Source organism: Boleophthalmus pectinirostris, unplaced genomic scaffold, assembly GCF_026225935.1.
Source record: "Boleophthalmus pectinirostris isolate CB_2022bp ecotype Guang Dong unplaced genomic scaffold, ASM2622593v1 HiC_scaffold_7, whole genome shotgun sequence".
NCBI lineage: Eukaryota > Metazoa > Chordata > Actinopteri > Gobiiformes > Gobiidae > Boleophthalmus > Boleophthalmus pectinirostris.
In genome coordinates, this window is record NW_026571473.1 from 37814592 (window position 1) to 37836001 (window position 21410).

Sequence of the window (21410 nt, forward strand, 5' to 3'; positions counted from 1 at the left end):
CAGAGACCAGACCTGAGAACAAGGACTAGACCAGAGACCAGACCAGAGACCAGAGACCAGACCAGACCAGAGACCAGAGACCAGACCTGAGACCAGGGACTAGACCAGAGACCAGACCAGAGACCAGACCAGAGACCAGACCAGACCAGAGACCAGACCAGAGACCAGAGACCAGAGACCAGAGACCAGAGACCAGACCAGAGACCAGAGACCAGACCAGAGACCAGACCAGAGACCAGACCAGAGACCAGAGACCAGACCAGAGACCAGAGACCAGACCAGAGACTAGAGACCAGACCAGACCAGACCAGACCAGAGACCAGACCAGAGACCAGACCAGAGACCAGACCAGAGACCAGACCAGACCAGAGACCAGACCAGAGACCAGACCAGAATCCATACAGCCAAGACACCAGACCAGACCAGAGTCCATATAGTCCAGACCAAAGTCTAGACCTGAGACCAGCCCAGATGGACCAGAGCCCAGACCAAAGATCAAGACTTGAGACTGGAGACCTTCATGCAGACCAGAGCTTGGACTAGAGACCAGACCAAAGCCCAGAAAAGTCCAGACCTGGTCCTTGTGGGTCTGGTCTCTGGTGAAATCTGGCAGTGATTTTCTCTAATAGAGGCTCATTTTATTTTGAAAGGCTCATTTTACTTTGAAGGCTGATGTAGATTAGACTAATGATCTCTGGACCGGGGAGGGCAACAGCTGGACTTTATCACAATATTTTGAGTTTGTTTTGCGCATTCACAGGTCAGACATCGTTTCTGAATGTTTTGTGGACTTATTCGTGATAAAATATTTGAAGGAAACTAAAACAAAAAGGCCAAAAGGTTTTTATGTGGAAGGACTCGTGAGACCTGAACCATAAACAGTAGAGTCGTAGTCAAGAGCGAACTAATCCAGACCGAGACCAGACCGAGACCACAGGGTCCAGAGACCAGACCGAGACCACAGGGTCCAGAGACCAGACCGAGACCACAGGGTCCAGAGACCAGGACGAGACCACAGGGTCCAGAGACCAGACCGAGACCACAGGGTCCAGAGACCAGAGACCAGGACGAGACCACAGGGTCCAGAGACCAGGACGAGACCACAGGGTCCAGAGACCAGACCGAGACCACAGGGTCCAGAGACCAGACCGAGACCACAGGGTCCAGAGACCAGGAAGAGACCACAGGGTCCAGAGACCAGGACGAGACCACAGGGTCCAGAGACCAGACGACCACAGGGTCAGAGACCAGACAGACCACAGGTCAGAGACCAGAGAGACCACAGGTCCAGAGACCAGAGACCACAGGGTCAGAGACCAGGACGAGACCACAGGGTCCAGAGACCAGGACGAGGACCACAGGGTCCAGAGACCAAGACCAAAAGGTCGAGACCGAGACGAGCCCAAGACCACGACCCATCGAGACCAAATCAAGACCATCTTTGTCATTTTCTACATTTATTTGTATTTTACAGTTATTTTGGCACAAATATATCAATGTTATTTTTTATAAATATATCATTTGATCTGATTAATGTTCATTTAGGCTTTTTTTTTTTTTTGGACCCTCAACCACAGTTTGAGAATCCCTAATTTAAGAGAACTTCACTTTACACTTTACAGAAAACTGTGAAGAAAGAGAATAAAGTTGGATTTTTAGACCTGTTTTTTTTGTTTTGTTTGTTTGTTTGTTTTTTTCAAGTTTTTTACTGGAGTTTCATTCTCTTACTGGTTTACTGGTTTTGCAGTGGAATTTATTCTCTGCACTTTTATCAAACACTTGGCGTGACAAGTGACAAAAACAGAAGCATTTGTGAACTTTTATTAGGCAAATTTCAGCCACATGTCATGGTAAGTTAATTGCCGGACATAATGAAACATGATCGCACTTGTCGAGTGTCAGACCTCGAGTCCGAGACAAGACTGAGTCCAGACATGGTCAAGTCCGAGACGAGACCAAGATGTAAAAAACATTCTTGAGACTCGAGTACTATGACACTCATAAGTAGGTTAAAACATCTGGTTATGGAACTCCACAGCAACTGTCTTCTCAGGTTCTGGAAGAACATTTGCAAACATCTTTACTGAAACAGACCCTCAGCCAGAAAAGTTAAGCCCAATTTACGGTCCAGCGTCAAACCAACTGTGTCACAACACAAAGCTTCTGCGTTGACTGACGTGCACCTCTAAAATTTTCTAACTACGCGTCAAAACAACGCAGAGAGCAGGGGAAGCGACGCGGATGATAAGAGCTGTGATTGGTCGTCTCTACATCCACCCTACAGACATTTCCTGTGCTCCACTTTCCGTTCTTTCAATATAAATTGAGTAATAATGTGTTTAATAGATTTGCGAACATTTGTTTACGTTTTACAGAAACTAAACTTAAAACCACATGACTGATTTGCATAAACTAAGCACTTGGAATTGTGTTTTTCAGTTTTACATGAACTAATGAAAGTGCTTTTCTCGTGTTTCTGTTTTTTAAAGCGTCTCCACACCTGAACCAGGCCGGAAAACCCTGCCTCAAACTCAAGGTCTACGTCAAACCTACAAGTGAGTCTTTCTCTCGCACTCTGAAGACTCTCAAGAGACCAGAGACCAGATCAGAGACTGGACCAGAGACCTGAGACCAGAGGCCAGACCAGAGACCAAACCAGAGACCAGACCAGACCAGACCAGAGACCAGACCAACTGAGACAGAGAGCCAGAAGAGACCAGACCAGAGACCAGAAGAACTAGAGACAGACCAGACTAGACCAGACCAGAGACCAAACCAGAGACTAGACCAGACTAGACAGAGACAGACCAGAGACCAGACGAGACCAGACAAGAGATCAGACCAGACCAGACCAGACTAGACCAGAGACTAGAGAGACTAGACCAGACCAGACCAGAGACCAGAGACTAGACCAGAGAGACCAGAGACCAGAGACTAAACCAGAGACTAGAGACAGAGAAGATAGACCAGAGAAGACCAGACCAGAGACTAGACCAGACCAGACTAGACTAGACCAGAGACTAGAGACTAAACAGACTAAACAGACCAGACCAGACCAGAGACTAGACCAGAGACTAAACCAGAGACTAGACCAGACCAGACCAGAGACTAGACCAGAGACTAGACCAGAGACTAGACCAGAGACTAAACCAGAGACTAAACCAGAGACTAGAACACAGACCAGAGACTAGACCAGACCAGAGACTAACCAGACAGACAGACCAGACCAGACTAGACCAGAGACTAGACCAGACCAGACCAGAGACTAGACCAGAGACTAGACCAGAGACTAGACCAGAGACCAGACAGAGAGACTAGACTAGAGACCAGACCAGAGACTAAACCAGAGACTAGACCAGAGACTAGACCAGACCAGAGACTAGACCAGAGACCAGAGACTAGACCAGAGACTAAACCAGAGACTAGACCAGAGACCAACCAGAGACTAGACCAGACCAGACCAGAGACTAGACCAGAGACTAGACCAGAGACTAGACCAGAATAAACCAGAGACTAGACCAGACCAGACCAGAGACTAGACCAGAGACTAGACCAGAGACTAAGACCAGAGACTAGACCAGAGACTAGACCAGAGACTAGACCAGAGACTAGACCAGAGACTAAACCAGAGACTAGAACCAGACCAGACTAGACCAGAGACTAGACCAGAGACTAGACCAGACCAGACCAGAGACTAGACCAGAGACTAGACCAGAGACTAGACCAGAGACTAGACCAGAGACTAGACCAGAGACAGACAAGAGATAGACCAGAGACCAGACCAGAGACTAGACCAGAGACTAGACCAGAGACTAGACCAGAGACTAAACCAGAGACTAAACCAGAGACTAGACCAGACACCAGACCAGAGACTAAACCAGAGACTAGACCAGAGACAGAGACTAGACCAGACTAGACCAGACCAGACTAGACTAGAACCAGAGACTAAACCAGAGACTAAACCAGAGACTAGACCAGAGACCAGAGACTAGACCAGAGACTAGACCAGAGACTAGACCAGACCAGACCAGAGACTAGACCAGAGACTAGACCAGAGACTAGACCACCAGAGACTAGAGACCAGAGAGACTAAGACCAGAGAGACTAGACCAGAGACTAAACCAGAGACTAGACCAGAGACTAAACCAGAGACTAAACAGAGACCAGACCAGAGACTAGAGACTAGACCAGAGACTAGACCAGAGACTAGACCAGAGACTAGACCAGACCAGAGACTCGAGGCCAAAGACTAGACCAGAGACTAGACCAGAGACTAACCAGAGGACTAAACAGAGACCAGACCAGAGACCAGACCAGAGACCAGACCCGAGACCAGACCAGAGCTTAAACAGTGCAAGGTTTCTATCTATGACGCAACAATCCTATCAGTATAGTATTTTCAGAGGCAAATCTCGAGTTATCTTAATTTTACTCCTTTTCCGAGAGTAAAACTGACGGAAAATGAGAAAATGCTCTGTTTTTGACGTGTTTTTCAGATGACTCCATTTACGAGTCGCCGGAGCCCTTCCTCACGGACGACACCACGGGGGGCGGAGCTGCGCCGGAGCCCCGCCTCCTCCTGCTCGCCGCCGTCTTGGTCCTGCTCGGCCTCCTGTTCGGCTCGTCATAGCACCGCCCCCTACGTCAGCCTCGGCCAATCACGAGAGACCTGCACCAGCCGCAGCCAATCACGGGAGAGCTGAGCAGGAGAAGGGGGGGGGGCGGAGTCAGCGGACAATGGGCGGAGCTTAAACCCCCCACGGGAAAATGAAGACTCCAGTTCATCTCATTAATGCAGTTAAACCAGGACTAAAACAGGACTAAACCAGAACTAAACCAGACTTAAACTAGGACTAAACCTGGTCTAAACATGGACTAGGACTTTGAAAACTAGCGCCAAGTCTAAAATCAGCAAAATGAAACCGAACCACTAATCCGGAGCTCAACCATGAAACCTAAACTGAAACTAAAATGAAAGAATCTCACCGGGACTAAACCAGGTCTTAACAAGGACTGGACCAGGACTGAATCGAGACTGGACCAGGACTGAATCGAGACTGGACCAGGACTGGACCAGGACTAACTCTTGAACAGCATTTATTGGGTCTGAGGATTATGAAGTGATTGAGATTATCTTTGCGAGTCGCAGAAATGAGCCAAACGTTTTTGTAAAAATGAAACGAGAATTCAGCTCACACCTGGTTTCAGCACGACACGACAATCACAGCCAAATCTAGACTCTAATCATTTTGTAAACAGATTTTATTCACCCGGGACAGTCCCAGTTTTGAGTCCTGTGTCCAAAAACCACTGATTTGTCCAAGTTTTATACAAGAAATGTCCCACGTGTTTCTATTTTTGACCAATTTGAAACCCAATCATTCTAAAGAGGAAACTATTGTCTTATTTTTTAAGCTAAAATACAAAAAACATGCTTTAAAAATGACCATAACGTGAAAAAATGCACCAACAATAGTCCTTGAGATTTTATACTGACCTATAAGTGAGTCGAGAATTGACAATTTTAGTAATTTAATTTAATATAAAGTAAATTAAACTCCCTTGTCTGAGGCTACGTCCACACAACAACGCTCCTGGATTTTTTTCTTTGCGGGTTGAAAAATATTCACGTCCACACGACATGCAAATCTCATCACCGTTTTTTTAACTTTAAGGTAATTTAGCCTATTTTAGTTGTATCCCAGAAATATAGACGTTTTGTTTTGCAAAATTTAAACATAAGACACAGAAAAAACACTCATATTCCACAGAGTCGTGTCCTTTAGTCTGACAGAAGTTGAACCGCATCAGCGCACAAGGAAAGAGCTGTTTTTTTGAGCACTTAGGCTGTGTTCAGACTGCAGCCTGAAGTGATCCAAATCCGATTTTTTGGCCTCTATGTTCCTGTATCTGATCTTTTAATGTCAGTCTGAACGACACAGATCCGATTTTTTCAAATGTGACCCAGGCCACTTGGATATGTGCTCCTGAAACTGATACATATCTGATCTTTTGACATGCGACTTCAGTCTGAACGGCCAAAGCGCATTCATTTGATCTACACGTTATCAACAAACCACAAACGTCACTATTCTGCGCTGAAGTAGGAGAAAATTGTTAATGAACTCTGTGTCACTGAAGTGAAGCACATCTCCACTCACCACTCTTGGCTCCGTCTCCACATCCACACGTTCCTTTCAACAGACTGAACCACAAAACACCACGACCAAAAACCTCGTCCTTCTCCTTCTCAATCTCCTCCTTAAAACAAGTAAGTTGTTCATGTTCTGGCTCCGGTACGAGAGGAACTTTAAAATCTCCAGGTGCTCGATGCTGCGTCCATGTTTGGACAACTTCTGTAAACACAGAGACGCTCGCTGCGGTTGACGTCGTCGTGTCTCCAGTGTCACATGTGGGACACTTTCGGGCCGTTTAATGTTCACACTGGAGTCACATACAAGTCACATTTAACTGGAAATGTGAACGACCTCGCAAAAACATCTGATTTCACACAAAAAATCTGAATTGAGCATTAAACCCTGCAGTCTGAACGTAGCCATAGTTTATGCAAATGAGCCATGAGGTTTTAAGTTTCGTTTCTGTAAAACGTAAACAAATGTGATCAAAGCTGTGTGGATAGGGAAGGCCTGCGGACACAGAAACGACGTGTGTGGACGCAGATCGTTTCGGACACGGTGATACGTGGATTCGTTTCAGTATAAACGTAATCTTTGTTATTTATCCATGTGCGTAATCTGCGGTGCGTGTTGTTAGTATTGGCGATAACAACGTGTCTCGGTTGTTGGGCGACAGGAGCGACTCCGTGGGCTACACCTGTCCCATTTTGGCGACGCTCTTGTGGTCTGTGGAGGATAGTTCGAGGGCTTTGTTGCATCGGGGGACTCTGGCCATGACGGGATCGTGGCGTCATCGTTTTCCAAAAGCTGCGGTTTGCTCGTCCTCACGAAAACGCGACGCCGGCGTTCTCAGATTTCTCCACTCTGGAACCCATTCTTAAAAAACTCAATTTTCTCCCACCTGAAACGCCGACTCCGTGTGGAAGAAAGGCCAAAACGAATACAAACTTCTCCGCTTTGACCAAAAAACGTTGTCGTGTGGACGGCCCCTAAACCTAAAGCGACGTTCAGACTGAAGCCTGAATTGACCCAAATCTGATTTTTTTCACTCCTCTGCTCCTGTACCTGATCTTTTAATGACAGTCTGAACAACACAAATCTGTTTTTTTCAAATGCGACCCAGGACACTTAGAAATGTGCTCCTAAAACTGATACATATCTGATCTTTTGACATGCGACTTCAGTCTGAACGGTCAGGTCACATTCGTCCCACCTACACATCAGGCTCAGAGTCGAAAGCGAGGTTAGCGAGTTCTTTAATATTTTGGAGGATCGCTGTATTCAGGCCAAATTGGAGGCGGGTTTTTTTTACTTATCGCCAAAGAAATGTCCAAGCGTGACTACAGTTGGTCCTGGCTCCAACGTCAACGAAAAATAAAGATCCCGCGAGACAAATACAAGGAGGACTCAAAAATAAAGACTCAAACAAACGAAGCAGCCGTGGACGTGTAATCTGTCCATTTTACCAACAACTGGACCAGATTTTGCGAGACAAGCCCAGCGTTTAGGCGACTTTGCTGCGTGTGACGTCGTCGCGTCCTCCCATGCTCATGCGGGACACTTTTGGGGCGTTTAAAGTTCACACTGGAGATCACAAATAAGTCGCGTTTAACCGGAAATGTGAACGACCTCGCAAAAAAATAATCAGATTTCACAAAAAAATCCAAACTGAGCGTTAAGGCCTGCAGTCCCAACCCAGGATTATGGAAAGATGGTCACTCTATTCTTGAGCAATGCTATTTTATATCCAGACATTTCTAAAAAACAACAACAACAAAAAATGCATTAAAAATCAGACAAACAGACTGTTCAATTAAAGTTTTATATGATAATTCACAAGTAATTTTCCAAAGTAAATGTTTAGGTCAGTTTTTTGCCCATGTATTTGAGTAAAATGCGTCTACCGATCTATTTTACGAGCAGTTCTTGACGCGAAAATAAGTCAGACGATCAGGAAGTGCTCGTTCGCATGCGCGTTTACCGTCTGCCCCACTGCAAACTGTTTAAAATGAAGTAGTTTTTCTGTTTTTCACGTTTTTAAGACTTATAAAACTTCTTAGACAACTGTGATTTGGTCGTAAAACCATAAAAAAAAAATAAAAAATCTATTCCATGCACCAGTGTTTTCATGCAATTTTACCCGTGAAAAAGCCATACGAATAAATAACGGCCTATAATAATCTACTGTAAATGTTGTAAACCAGCTGTGAACAGAATTTGAGTTTAAAAAAAGCAATATTTGAAACTGCAATAACTTTTTATTAAAGGCTTATACAAAGACATAATGCGCAAACTCTATCTACAGATATATGGAAGCAGCTATACGAAGCATATGCATGTCAACATACTTTAATACATGTCGTGAAATTGTTTCAAATGTCCGGGAAAGTCCTGTTTATTTATTGTTTTGTATTTATCGTTTATTGTTTGAAAAATGACGAATGTTGAATTAAATGTCTCAGGATTTTAATACAATTTCAAAAGAAGCTTGATTTCAGTTTGGCTCATTCCTGCGACTTTTCGGAAAATGGTTAAATATTTGTGTTTTTTTGCCATGTTACTTCTGTAAATCTGCCAAAGACTTTCTATTGGATGTTGTTGTTGTTTTGGAGGCGGGACTTACATGGAAAAAGGCGGAGTTTGTTTCATTTTGTTGTGCTTTTTTTTGGTAAATGTCGTTTCTCTGTTTAAACAAAAATATTGAATGTTCTTATGCGCAAAACCCACCGACCAATCAGCGATGGCCTTTTCCCCCCAAGGTGCTTAAAGTAACGGTGTTTTTAAAATCGACATCACGACGCACTGCAAAAACACACACAGGCTCCACGTGACTGGGATTCAGAAGATTCATCGGCATTGGGAGCATTTCTACTTGAATTTTAGGATTTTAGTTACAAATAAGACTGCAACTTTCAATTTTCACTTCCTCCTAACCCTGTCCTTCTTACCCTCCTGCTCAGAAAAATGGATTTTGGAGATACTTGCGAGTTCACAAACTTACGTGGACATGCATACCCACTGTAAGAGTAATCAGGCGAGTGACGCTTTGACCAGATCAGATCAAATCAAAGCGCTAGATTGGAAAAACAAAACAAGAGAATTTACCAACACAGACGAGAAAGCAACACAGGACCACAGTCGGCTGTACATCTGCTTCTAAAAGCCTCGGGACGCTCCTTTGAGGACAGTGAGGTACAGATCTGAGCCAGAGAAAAGAATTGGTTTGAGAGGGGAGTTAAAGAAGCCTTCTTTGAACAGAAATGGAAGTTTGTCTCACATCTACAACATCTACATCCTCAAACCTAAAACAAAGAGAACAAGCCAGGTCAGGGCCAGAGATGTGAAAACACAATGATTCTGCTAATATGACCCCACACTCAGTACAGATGAATAAACCGAGCTACTAAAAAGAAACTTTAAAGAAATAGGTGTGTTAGTTTCAGAGTAGTTTCAGTGTAGTTAGCATTTTGACCAGAACTGAAGAAGCAGCTTGGATGAGTTGAGAAACATATTCGACCTAAATAAATGTTTGTCCACTTGACAAATTGAATTTCTCCTTTAAACACAACAAAATCCAGGCATGCCAAAGAGGTAAAAATCGCACGAGGAAAAGCATAGTTAGTACTTTCAAGGGTTGCACATATCAGTCAGTCATGAGCCAGGATGCTTTAACTCCAAGTCACACACTAAAGGGTTCAGTAGTAGAAAAAACATCCTTGTTACAGTAAAATGCCACTGTAATGCCCTTTACTGCCCCACCTGCCCCCACCCCATCTCCCTTTCACTCTCCCATTTAGTCCTCCAGACCCCGTCACTCTCTTCTTTAGCCTTCCATACCTCGCCCCTCTCCCCTTTAGCCCTCCAGACCTCGCCCCTCTCCCCGTCACTCTCCTCTTTAGCCCGCCAGACCCTTGCCTTTCTTCACGTCACTCTGCCCTTTAGTCCTCTAGACCCCGCCCCTCCCCTTTAGCCCTCCAGACCCTGTCACTCTTCCCTTTAGTCCTCCAGACCCCGTCATTCTCGCCGTCACTCTCCCCTTTAGCCCTCCAGACCCCATCCCTCTCTCTGTCACTCTCCCCTTTGGCCCTCCAGTCCCACCCCTCTCCCCTTTGGCCCTCCAGTCCCACCCCTCTCCCCTTTAGCCCTCCAGACCATGCCCCGCTCCTCGTCACTCTCCCCTTCAGCCCTCCAGAGCCTGTGACTCTCCCCTTTAGCCCTCCAGAGCCTGTGACTCTCCCCTTTAGCCCTCCACAGCCTGTCACTCTTCCTTTTAGTCCTCTAGACCCCACTCCTCTCCACTTTACTCTCCTCTTTAGCCCTCCAGACAATCCAGGCCCAAAAGGAACCCGCTCCAGGCCAGTCGGAGTAACTTGCTCCGCGATGACTCGTCTGAACTCCAGTCGTCCGCGGCGCTCGGCCCGTTTGGTTTTTTGCAGTGAACATGTTTTCATTCATTGTCCCTCTGTCTGGGCGGAGGGGGCGTGGCCTGCGGAGGAGCACAGGTGCATGCTGGGAAATGCAGTATCCGAGGAGCGCACTGTGAGGATGTAGCACTCGAACTCTTTCTGGAGACAAGACGAACGTGGACCATTGTTCCGGGTGTTTCTCCTGAACGTTCTGCTGCGGACGCGGGAGGAGAGTCGATGTTGTTGTTGATGTAAATGTTGTGTTTCTTTGGTCACGATGCATTCTGGGTAATGTAGTCCTGTGAAAATGGTTCAATAAAAGGTTTTTTATATGTCGGCTGAGATCACACGGAACACGGACGTCGTTTCACCAAATCGACCTTTGCCAAAAACGTCGGATTGTGTCGGGATGTGGGAGATGACAGCCAAAGGAGCGACATTTCCATAGAGTCAGGTCTGCGGAGAGGCGAGCACGCTCACAGTAAGGTTTTTCAGTGCAAAAAATACAAAAAAAATGCGACAAATCCGGTTTTGTTTCATCATTTTTTATTATTTTATTTGGTTAAAAAGTGACAGACTATGGTTTTACAAGATTCAGGGACTAAATCAGAACTAAAACCATGAGTAAATCAGGACTAATCCAGAACTAAGCCAGAACTAATACCAGGACTACAATCAGGACTAAAACCAGGACTAAAAATAGGTCTAAACCAGAACTAAAACCAAGACCAAACCAGGACTAAACTAGAACCAAAACCAGGAGTAAAGCAGGACTAAACCAGGACTAAAACAGGACTAAAACCAGGACTAAACCAGAACTAAAGCAGGACTAAACCAGGACTAAACTAGAACTAAAGCAGGACTAAACCAGAACTAAACTAGAACTAAAGCAGGTCTAAACCAGGATTAAACCAGAACTAAAACAAGACTAAACCAGGTCTAAACCAGTGTATGTAACATTTAACTAAAACTTTCACACTGTAACTCTTGCGTTCTGACTGAAGCGGCCTTGCATCTCCACAAACCCGACTCCTGAAAAGTTTGTAGTTCCTTTCGTTTTAATGTTCCACAGTAAAACTCATCACGGTTTTAACTTTCTGTTTCCATGGGACCCTCACCTTTAAGTTGAAATGAAAAGACTGTCATGAAGCAGCTTGTGGGACGGCGACGGATCATAAAAATCAGGGCAAACTTTGAATTTTCTGTTTGGTTTCTTTCAGAAAATAAGTTCCACAGAGTCACATTTTGCCTCTTCGGGGGTTTCATGGTCATGTCCTGAAGCTTCGTCTGTTCTTGAAGCTTCAGTTTGTTTTAATACCCTCCTGAGGTCCTCCTGAAGTCCTCCTGAAGTCCTCCTGAGGTCTTCCTGAGGTCCTCTTGAAGTCCTCTTGAGGTCTTCCTGAGGTCTTCCTGAAGTCCTCCTGAGGTTTTCCTGAGGTCCTCCTGAAGTCCTCTTGAGGTCTTCCTGAGGTCTTCCTGAAGTCCTCCTGAGGTTTTCCTGAGGTCCTCTTGAAGTCCTCTTGAGGTCTTCCTGAGGTCTTCCTGAAGTCCTCCTGAGGTTTTCTTGAGGTCCTCTTGAAGTCCTCTTGAGGTCTTCCCGAGGTCTTCCTGGGGTCCTCTTGAAGTCTTCTTGAGGTCCTCCTGAGGTCCTCCTGAGGTCCTCTTGAGGTCTTCCTGAGGTCTTCCTGAAGTCCTCCTGAGGTTTTCCTGAGGTCCTCTTGAAGTCCTCTTGAGGTCTTCCTGGGGTCCTCTTGAAGTCTTCTTGAGGTCTTCCTGAGGTCCTCTTGAAGTCCTCTTGAGGTCTTCCTGAGGTCTTCCTGAAGTCCTCCTGAGGTTTTCCTGAGGTCCTCTTGAAGTCCTCTTGAGGTCTTCCTGAGGTCTTCCTGAAGTCCTCCTGAGGTTTTCCTGAGGTCCTCTTGAAGTCCTCTTGAGGTCTTCCTGAGGTCTTCCTGAAGTCCTCCTGAGGTTTTCTTGAGGTCCTCTTGAAGTCCTCTTGAGGTCTTCCCGAGGTCTTCCTGGGGTCCTCTTGAAGTCTTCTTGAGGTCCCCCTGAGGTCCTCCTGAGGTCCTCCTGAGGTCTTCCTGAGGTCCCCCTGAGGTCTTCCTGAGGTCCTCCTGAGGTCTTTGTCTTCTCGTGGTCCATGTGATCTCAGCTTCTTCTGTTCTTGGTGAAAATGTGATGTTTCAGGTTCAAAGGTGAAAGGTTCCAGTGCTGTGATGTTACCAGAGTGATTATAGAGCTCTAGAGGGGACAAATACACTGCTGCTGTGGCATTCGGACGCCATCTTGGAACTGTATTGTAAATTTTTTTGGTTTTTTTGACGGGAGTAAAAACAGTTTAATAGAATACTCTAGAACAACTGGGGAGACATGACTCACGCAAAAGAGAAATTAACGGTCCACATCTGTACACATCTGCAGCAGGATTGATACTAGTAATTGTGCGTATGTGCATTAGTTGTAAAATTATGTTGCCATGACGACCTACTCAGAGTTTTGAGCGTCACCTTTTTTGCCTCGTATACAACTGATGATGAACTGAGCCTCTAAACCAGGACTAAAACCAGGACTAAAATCAGGACTAAAACCAAGTCAACGCAGGTCTAAACCAGGACTAAACCAGGACTAAACCAGAACTAAACCAAAACTAAAAACAGGACTAAAATCATAAACCAGGCCTACAACAAGGACTAAACCAGGACTAAACCAGGATTAAATCAGGTCTAAACCAGGACTAAAGAAGGACTAAACCAGGACTACAACAGGGACTAAAACCAGGAGTAAACCAGGACTAAAATAAGGACTAAACCAGGACTAAACCAGATCTAAACCAGGACTACAACAAGGACTAAACCAGGACTTAAACAAAGACTAAAACCAGAAGTAAACCAGGTCTAAACCAGGACTAATCCAGTACTTAAACAAGGACTAAAACCAGGACTAAACCAGGACTAAAACCAGGACTAAACCAGGAGTAAACCAGGACTTAAACAAAGACTAAAACCAGGAGTAAACCAGGTCTAAACCAGGTCTAAACTAGGACTAAACTGGGTCTAAACTAGGACTAAAACCAGGACTAAATCAGGTCTAAACTAGGACTAAAATCAGGACTAAAACCAAGACTAAACCAGAACTAAAACCAGGAGTAAGCCAGGTCTAAATCAGGACTAAATAAGAACTAAACAGAAACTAAACCAGGACTAAAATCAGAAGTAAAACCAGGTCAAACCAAGATTTAACCAGGACTAAACTTTTCTACAAAATGTTTTTACACAGACATGATGAGTTAGAGGCCCTGCACCCAGATCATGAGGTCCAGGTCTTTCGTAAACCTGTAAGTTGGTGTAAAATGGTTCTTCATGATCATTCAGTGACTCTGGATAATACAGAGATCAGACCAGTAAACATTACACCGAGTCCTGTACAGTCCCAAGATGGCCGCCGCAGCTCCCGTGTTCTCTCTGGAGTTTTATATTCTCTCTGTCCTGTTTTTACAGCCAGTTTCTCCATTTACAAACCTCATTTTCATATCAGTCCAATGCAGTAGGGGTCAAGGGTCAGGGGTCAACGCTGCATGATAAAAACATGTACAAATCTGTGTTTGATAAATCACCAACAATAAAGACATGATACACAAACTCGTGTGTGTTTCTGTTTTCTTACAAAAAAAAAAAAAAAAATCAAATTTAACAGTCAATTTTTTGTTGAAAACTCTGCAATTTTACATTTTTGAGGGCTGAAGTCGTCTTGATTTACAGATTACGTCATTTTGTACATGAATTAAAAAAAAAAAAACACCGCTGAAATAAAATAATGCAGCTTTAGTTGATGCATGAGATAAATGCACTTTTTGCCAGTTGAAGATACTGAAATTTGGGGATCTGGTCAAATTAAAATCATGCCAAATCTTATTCAAAGCTAAACTCAACCAGCTTCCAGAAAATATTCAAAAACTGTTTTGCACAAATGAGTTCAAATACAACCTGAGAGGTCAAATGAATTTTAAAAAACAATTCTCTCGAGCCACTCTCGAAAGCAAAGTGTGTTACAGACGTGGAGTGGATTTATGGAACAGTTCAGACGACCAGATTAAAGCTTGTACGAACTTGGTGCACTTCAAAAAACAATATAAAAATCAAATCTTACAGAAATACCTAGAAGACCAAACCGCGACTATTAACTAAACACATGCTTTTCTTGAACTTTTTAACTTTTTATCTTGGTACAATCATAAACGAAAACAACCCCCCCCAAATTTTTCAGTCACATTACTGTTTATTTTGTACGATCATAAAGGAAAACAACTGTATTTACAAAAATGCAGTCCTACCACTGAGAGAACAGGTTTCACCAGGGTCCTTGGAGTTGAATGACTATGGAGGGATTCTGCCAGTGTCCTCCTCTGAGAGGGAGACACCACTGAAAGGCCCAGATCACCTAGAGATTAGAGATAGGTTTACTCACATCTGCTTTCTGCTGAGCTGCTTATGTTATCCCAATCTACAAATTAAAAACCTGATATGAAGCTATCTTGATTGAGCAAGTCATGTTTCCCAGAGCACTCATCATTTTCTTCTCTGTCAAGTGAAATCAAACTTATACCACAAGTGCCAATTGCCTCACAGCTGATTAATTTATGAGAAAAGAAAATGAAACTGAATAAGAGTTTATAAATACCTCTCAGGTGTAGATGAGGGTGGGTACGAAGGGGAAGAGGCGACTGGCTTTTGTGGTTCAACTTTTTCACATGGGCCCAGTGGGAGAGGGGCAGTTGGTTTACTGTTTTTATGGAAGCAAGAGCACAGTTGTCCGATACACCAGTAACCTGCATGAAAACAAACACATGTAAGTCACTTCTAAAATAACAACCGGCACATAAATAAAATTTAAATACTCTGCTGGTTTACCAAGAGAAAGTGTGAGAAGCAGAAGGCTGAGACTACAGAGATCCAGTGCTGGCTGCTGGTTCACTTCAGCGATTGCATTCAGGGGCACAGTAAGTAACAGCATGGCTCGAGGGAATCCAGGACAACGAAGAAATGTCAACAGCACCGCACCAAGGACAAAGTAACCAGTATGAGCCATACATGTCCACATGGCGGTTAAACTCAATCCTGCAAAAGAAGTTATGAATTATGTAATGTATAGTATGTAACTTTCTGGAGGTAACATCCAGGCCCGTCGACAGAAATTTGGGGACCTGGGGCAAGAAACCTCACACGGGCCCCCTCCAATATAAATGAATAGGAATTAATAGGAAGAAGGTTCAATTGAGGCTCCCAGGACAACAGACACCTTTGTCCCTAGCACATGACCTACACAATTCCATGGAAACTGGGGAAAAAAAAAAAAAAAACATACTTCGGAACATTATCCATGGCATAGACTTTCAGTGCAATGAACATGATCAAAATGAAAGTATAATTTTATACAAGTATAAAAGTATCTAATGAAGACCATATCAAGCTCTGTATTAGAATTGTATTGAATAGGGAATACATTTTTGTGATTTTAATCGATCGATTCCAGTCTTTATTTCTCTGATAGAACACGCTAACACTAGGTACTAGATATGTATATTATACTAGGTATTTTGGGGTAAAAGATTACATAATTTAAACAGAAGTACTCACCTGCCCATCCAAGGTAGCTTTGAATCAGTTGAAGCTGGCCCTCTATCCTGCCCTGCATGTTATCCAGATAGTGCAGAACAAAGCCAAGTGTGCTGTTCATTCGCTCCAGTTTAGTCATTAGATCAGAGTAGTACTGGGAGGTTTTATCCTGATACTGCAGAAACTCCACCATACTGGCATCTGCTTGTTGGAAAGACATTCAGCGTTTGTAAACACAGGTTGAGAACTAAGTTCAATTCTGCAATCTTGTTCAATGACCTATTTTATGATAAATGTCCTGAGCTTGATGCCTGACATCTGCAAGGTCTTTCACTATAGTATGGTGGCCATCTTGCACCTCAGAGCTTTGAATCTGAAGATGCTCACTGACATTTTCTAAAAGGAACAAAAACACAACCTCTAGATTCATATTCACACTGACCAAAATTACTTGTCTGCATAAAAACTAAAAAAAACTGCATAGCTACTTGCCCATTCTCTGTGTGATTCCTTGGATGAGCTGTGCTACAAGCTCCTGTCCTGAGGCAATTAGGGCCTTTTCCTGTCCCAGACGCTCCAGGTTGTCTTTCAGTGATGTCTCCATTTGTTCTTGTTCTTCATAAAGTTTGGTCTGCTGAGCCTGAAGAGCACTATGGCCTTCAAGAACTTTGTCCAAGGATGCTGCAGTCATCTGCTTTAGCTCGAGCTGGCCCTCCTGTCATGGTTATAATTTATATTAGGTCACAGTAGGGCTATAGTTGACTAAAAAGGGGGGCATAGCAAACCATCTCAAAACTACAATATTATACATGTCTCTATGGATCAGGCCCAGAACTGCAGACACAAACAAAAATTACAATTTAAGTACTAGGAAACAATATATGTATGTAAAGAGAGATTAAACTTGTGAATCATGAGTTGAATCTGCCTACATACCAAAAAACAAAATCTTCAGCCAACTCACTCATCAACTTCTTTCTCCTCCCTTCTCTTGTCCCATATAAATTCTTCTAATCCAAATAAAATTATTTGTCTACTACTTTGACCGACTAAGACACCATTGACCAATTAATCAACTAATTTTTATGCATTTACTGTGGACCTTAGAACTTTTAATATGTAAATGTACCTTCAGATCTTTCATTGCATCGAGTTGGCTGGTTGCTGTGGTGATGAGGGCGTTCACGGTGTGTTCTGCCCTGCGTCGGAAGAGCATCTGTCGAGTGGCATAGCACACAGACCGGGCTCTGTTGCTTACAATATGGTAAGCATTCCATGTGTCAGGGTCCATAGACGCTGTGCATTCTTTTATGGTCTAAAAAGTACAGAAAAAAGTATCTCAAACTATCCTTACATACCAGGCCCGGTTGCAGACCAAACTGACTGGGTGTGCATTTGAGTTTCAAAGGGGTACTTCCATAAGTAGCATTATTTTAGGCACCTGAATGAAGGTGAATATATTTCCACTTAATACTGAAAGGGTCTTACCATCTCCTCTGTACAAGGGTAAGTCCTGCGACCTTCAATCTCTCTGCCTGACAGTTAAATAGGACTACCCCAAGTTTAGCCAGCTGTTCTTCAGACAGGCTTTCACAGCTGGACTTCAGACGAGCAACAACCTGTGGAGAAGTGCATAAAGGTTATATTTTTGATTGATACTTCACAGCTGATGTCATCAACATCCGCTGGGAGTATGATGCTAACTATAGACTCTGCTCTGTCTGAGGCTTTATTAGTTAGTTGGAACTACAACAGGTGAGCCGATCTGTGCAATTAAACATGGGTCTCACACATAAAATTACAGTCACAAGCTAGACAGCATAGCAAAGAGTTTTTCATTAGTCACCCTCACCACTGATTGAAAATCTATCTCCTAAACAGGTTGATCACAGGCTCCTAAAAATGTGCTGTTTAAATTCATTTGGATATTTTTTCTTGAGTTTTCAGACAATCTTAAAACTTTGAGTGCTTGCTAAAGTGTACATTGTGTCACCATGGTAACATAGATGAATATACATGTACAACACCCCCAGCATGATGTCACTGCAAAGAATAAATATACATCCGGCATTAGGCAAATATTCACATGAATCTTACCCTGTGATGGCAGCTATCCAATGGACTCAGTTGCAATTGCTTAGCCTCTGCCAAAAACTTTTCATCTACTATAGCCATTTCAAACTGCGCATCTTTGGCCAGAAGCTCAGGAGCGACATGAGCAGATGAGGAGGCTGCAGGCTGCGATGCTGGGGGAGACTCAGCTCTTCTCAACCATTCAAACAAACCACACACGACAGGACAGTGGCAAATCAAAAGTGCAAAAACGAAGCCATTGTGAGTTAGGAGACGAGCCATGTCTGAAGAAGAAAATATAAGTTAAATATATAGGCTTTCTCTGCAAAAAATTTCAGAAAAGCGCAAAAACTCCTCCAGTGTATGTGAATATTGTCAAAGGCTTTGCCCAGACATGCCTGCTGCAGCCACTCAAGACCCTCCTCCTCTACTCACCAAATTATTTAGACTATTATTTACCAATATTTTAACAATGGTAAAAGAAAAAAAAAGTTTGATGAAAGATACATGCAATAGGTCTAAATGTAAACGGTTAATATAAAATTTCTAAATGTACCTGTTGGCTACATAATGTTGAGCCTTGATAAAATAAATGATGCGAATTTGTGTCAGATTTGATTTGTAAATGTCTTTCTGTCACTGTAATCCTGATTACCTGATTCTGTGTGGATGCGTGAGCCCCGTGCCCGGTCCAGCCACCCCACTCACGCGTCTGAAAGAAATTACTCATTATTTTGGCCAATCATCATCGAGTCCGCTCAGCCAATGAAGGAGTCACAGTTCATCAAAAGAAGAAGAGATGCTGCTGTGTTTGGGTTTCTTACTTTGAGCAAAATGGGAATATTTCACTGTGAGGCTATTTGATGTCACTTCACATAATACAAAAGTAGTCCCACACACAAACATTTCCAGTGTGCCATTGCATCGGCATTACGGTACAGCTGTGGAGCATCTCTAATTAACAAAATTTGGCCGGAGAATCAGTCTACAAGATATGTTACATTGACAAAAAGAGGTTCGGCTACTGTGTGAATTGGTTTATTTGCTATATGTTATGGAAACGTAACATCGTGAAATACTTTAGCCAGCTGATACCGTAAAAACCCGAGTAGTAAATTGGTTTGACCAATGACATGTGGACCCTTCCGTATCCTGTGACATAAGCAGCTGAGTGGAGAAAAACAGACGATTTTGGCTTGAAATAAAGAACAAACCTCGCAACGCAAACAGGTACCACAACCGCTCCGCTGTGAATGAGGCACCGCAGCGGGGATCCAGGCGACACTCCGTGTATTATGATTTCCCAGTCAACAGCAAACACGTGCTATGCATTTGTGGTTTTATTTAATCTGGGATTACTAGCAAAGTAAACGCATGTTACACCTAGTTCCGTTCCCGAAATGTTTACAGTGAGCTTGTGACATTAACGTTTACAAGCGAAAGCTGATTCTGGACATGTTGGCGACTGCTACAATGCTAGCCATTTGTTAGCTAGCTTAATCCAGACTGATTCAAGGCTCCACAGCATCTGTGCTTTACAGTAAACAGTCATCGCCACCACAACAATGGAGTACGCTGTAATGAAGAAGCAACACTACTGGGATGTAGAGGAAACGGAGATCTTTTTGCAAATCCTAAAAGAGTTGGACATTAAAGCGTGCTTGGACGGTAGGAAAGTGAGGAACGGTGGAGTGTTTAGGATGGCCCAGAGGAGAATGGCAGCAGCTGGCTTTGACAGGACGGCGGAGCAGTTGAGGGTTCGCTGGAAATTTCTGAAAAAATGCTATTACAAGTCTCAGCAGGATCCCAGCAATGAAGCCAAAATCCAGGGTTGGTTGCGCTATGAAAAGGCAATGGTCTCTATTTTGGAGTCCAAACAATCTATGGTCAACTCCAGTGTGAACTGCGAAGGCAATGATGATATGGTTGAGGACTCTGATGGAGATCACGATGGAGACTCCTCAATGCTGCCCATGCCAGACGCCTTTACGCAGCCCCTTCAGGACAGTTCAACACTGAACCTGGAATTAATTGTAGGAATGACACTGCCCATTTTCTGAGTTCATTATCTGAACCGTCCACATTTACAGAGATCATAATTATGTTGATTCATGTTTAGCCATCACCTTGTTTCAGTGGAGATGTTGCTGTTTTGCCTGGAATGTTTCACAGTATGGCACAACTAAAATAAGCACGTGAAGCCATTTCTATGGGTGAAACCAACAGTCAGGTCAGATCTGTGGAGTGGTGATCTCACTCACAGTAAGAATACATGTTCTTCAATGCAACAAGAAAAAAAACCCAGTTACTGAATAACTGAAGTAGATTTAATACAACACTGTGGAACATTCTGAACAATATCTCCATGGAGAAGAGCAGGTGGTGGCACACCACTATTAATATAGATAAGTTATATAAATATATCACAAGTGAACCTGGGCTGCCAATGCTTTTACTGTTTTGTTATGAATCATCAGCATTACTGTTAACTGTTATCAATAAGAGCTACAGTATATTTGATTTGAACATGTCTGCCTTGTATCTGAGGGCACAGGTGATGTTCATGGAGCCATTGTCTTGGCTGATTTAGATTTAAACCTTCTATTTAGTAATTTGACATTAGAACTTTGGAACATTTGAGCAGGAGAGTAAGCTATGTCAAAATTGTATGTATTAAATATTTTCCCCTCACCCACAGATTAAAATGGACCCTGAAGCAGACTCTCATCTAAGGATTGGTTTCATTGGGGCAGGAAACATGGCTTTTGGCATTGCAAAGGGTATCATATCAGGTAAGCAGAATATTAAACAGTTTCTGAAAAATATTAATAATATACAATTAAACCTGTGTAACAAAAAAATATTTGTTTAGGAAATGTTTTGCCAGCCAACATTAAAGTCAGTGCACCATCCAAGAGAAACTTTGGACGCTTTCAGGTTAATTATGCTGTTTTTGTAAAGTTAACTCAAAATTACAACATTAATGAGTATATGAACATGAATATGCCAAGTTAATATAATTGTGGAATGACTTACTTTTGTTGCTATGTTTTTGCTTGACAGGAAATTGGAATTACTGGCACAAATTCTAATGTGGAGCTGGTGTGTGGTTCTGATATTGTTTTCGTGGCAGTTAAACCTCACTTGGTTCGTGACGTTCTTAATGGAATCTCTGCATATAT

The 21410-nt window shown here is 43.4% G+C and overlaps 3 protein-coding genes across 3 annotated transcripts in view; 2 read left to right on the plus strand and 1 right to left on the minus strand.

Moving 5' to 3' along the window:
- LOC110161300 (ephrin-A2-like) overlaps positions 1-4980 on the plus strand; it is a 196125-nt gene extending 191145 nt beyond the window's left edge. Inside the window, exons 3-4 of the mRNA XM_055164725.1 lie at positions 2490-2555; positions 4497-4980. Coding sequence (XP_055020700.1) covers positions 2490-2555; positions 4497-4630 — 200 coding nt within the window. The 3' untranslated portion in view covers positions 4631-4980. The remainder of the gene's footprint in view (positions 1-2489; positions 2556-4496) is intronic.
- Positions 4981-10588: 5608 nt separating this feature from the next.
- Positions 10589-19136, minus strand: LOC129412148 (protein brambleberry-like). Its single transcript, XM_055165255.1, is given in 15 exon segments — positions 10589-10702; positions 11862-12754; positions 14858-14980; positions 15059-15120; positions 15221-15368; positions 15451-15657; positions 16177-16356; positions 16435-16551; positions 16648-16870; positions 17285-17470; positions 17644-17685; positions 17688-17774; positions 18253-18512; positions 18884-18940; positions 19053-19136. Coding segments are annotated over 13 exon segments (2640 nt in total). The 5' UTR covers positions 18511-18512; positions 18884-18940; positions 19053-19136.
- Positions 19137-19464: 328 nt separating this feature from the next.
- Positions 19465-21405, plus strand: LOC129412149 (uncharacterized; the record flags this gene model as incomplete). The annotated part of the gene is made up of 4 exons (XM_055165256.1): positions 19465-20261; positions 20927-21020; positions 21101-21165; positions 21292-21405. Coding segments are annotated over exons 1-4 (741 nt in total), but the record flags the coding sequence as incomplete, so codon positions are not given.
- Between the last annotated feature and the right edge of the window lie 5 nt (positions 21406-21410).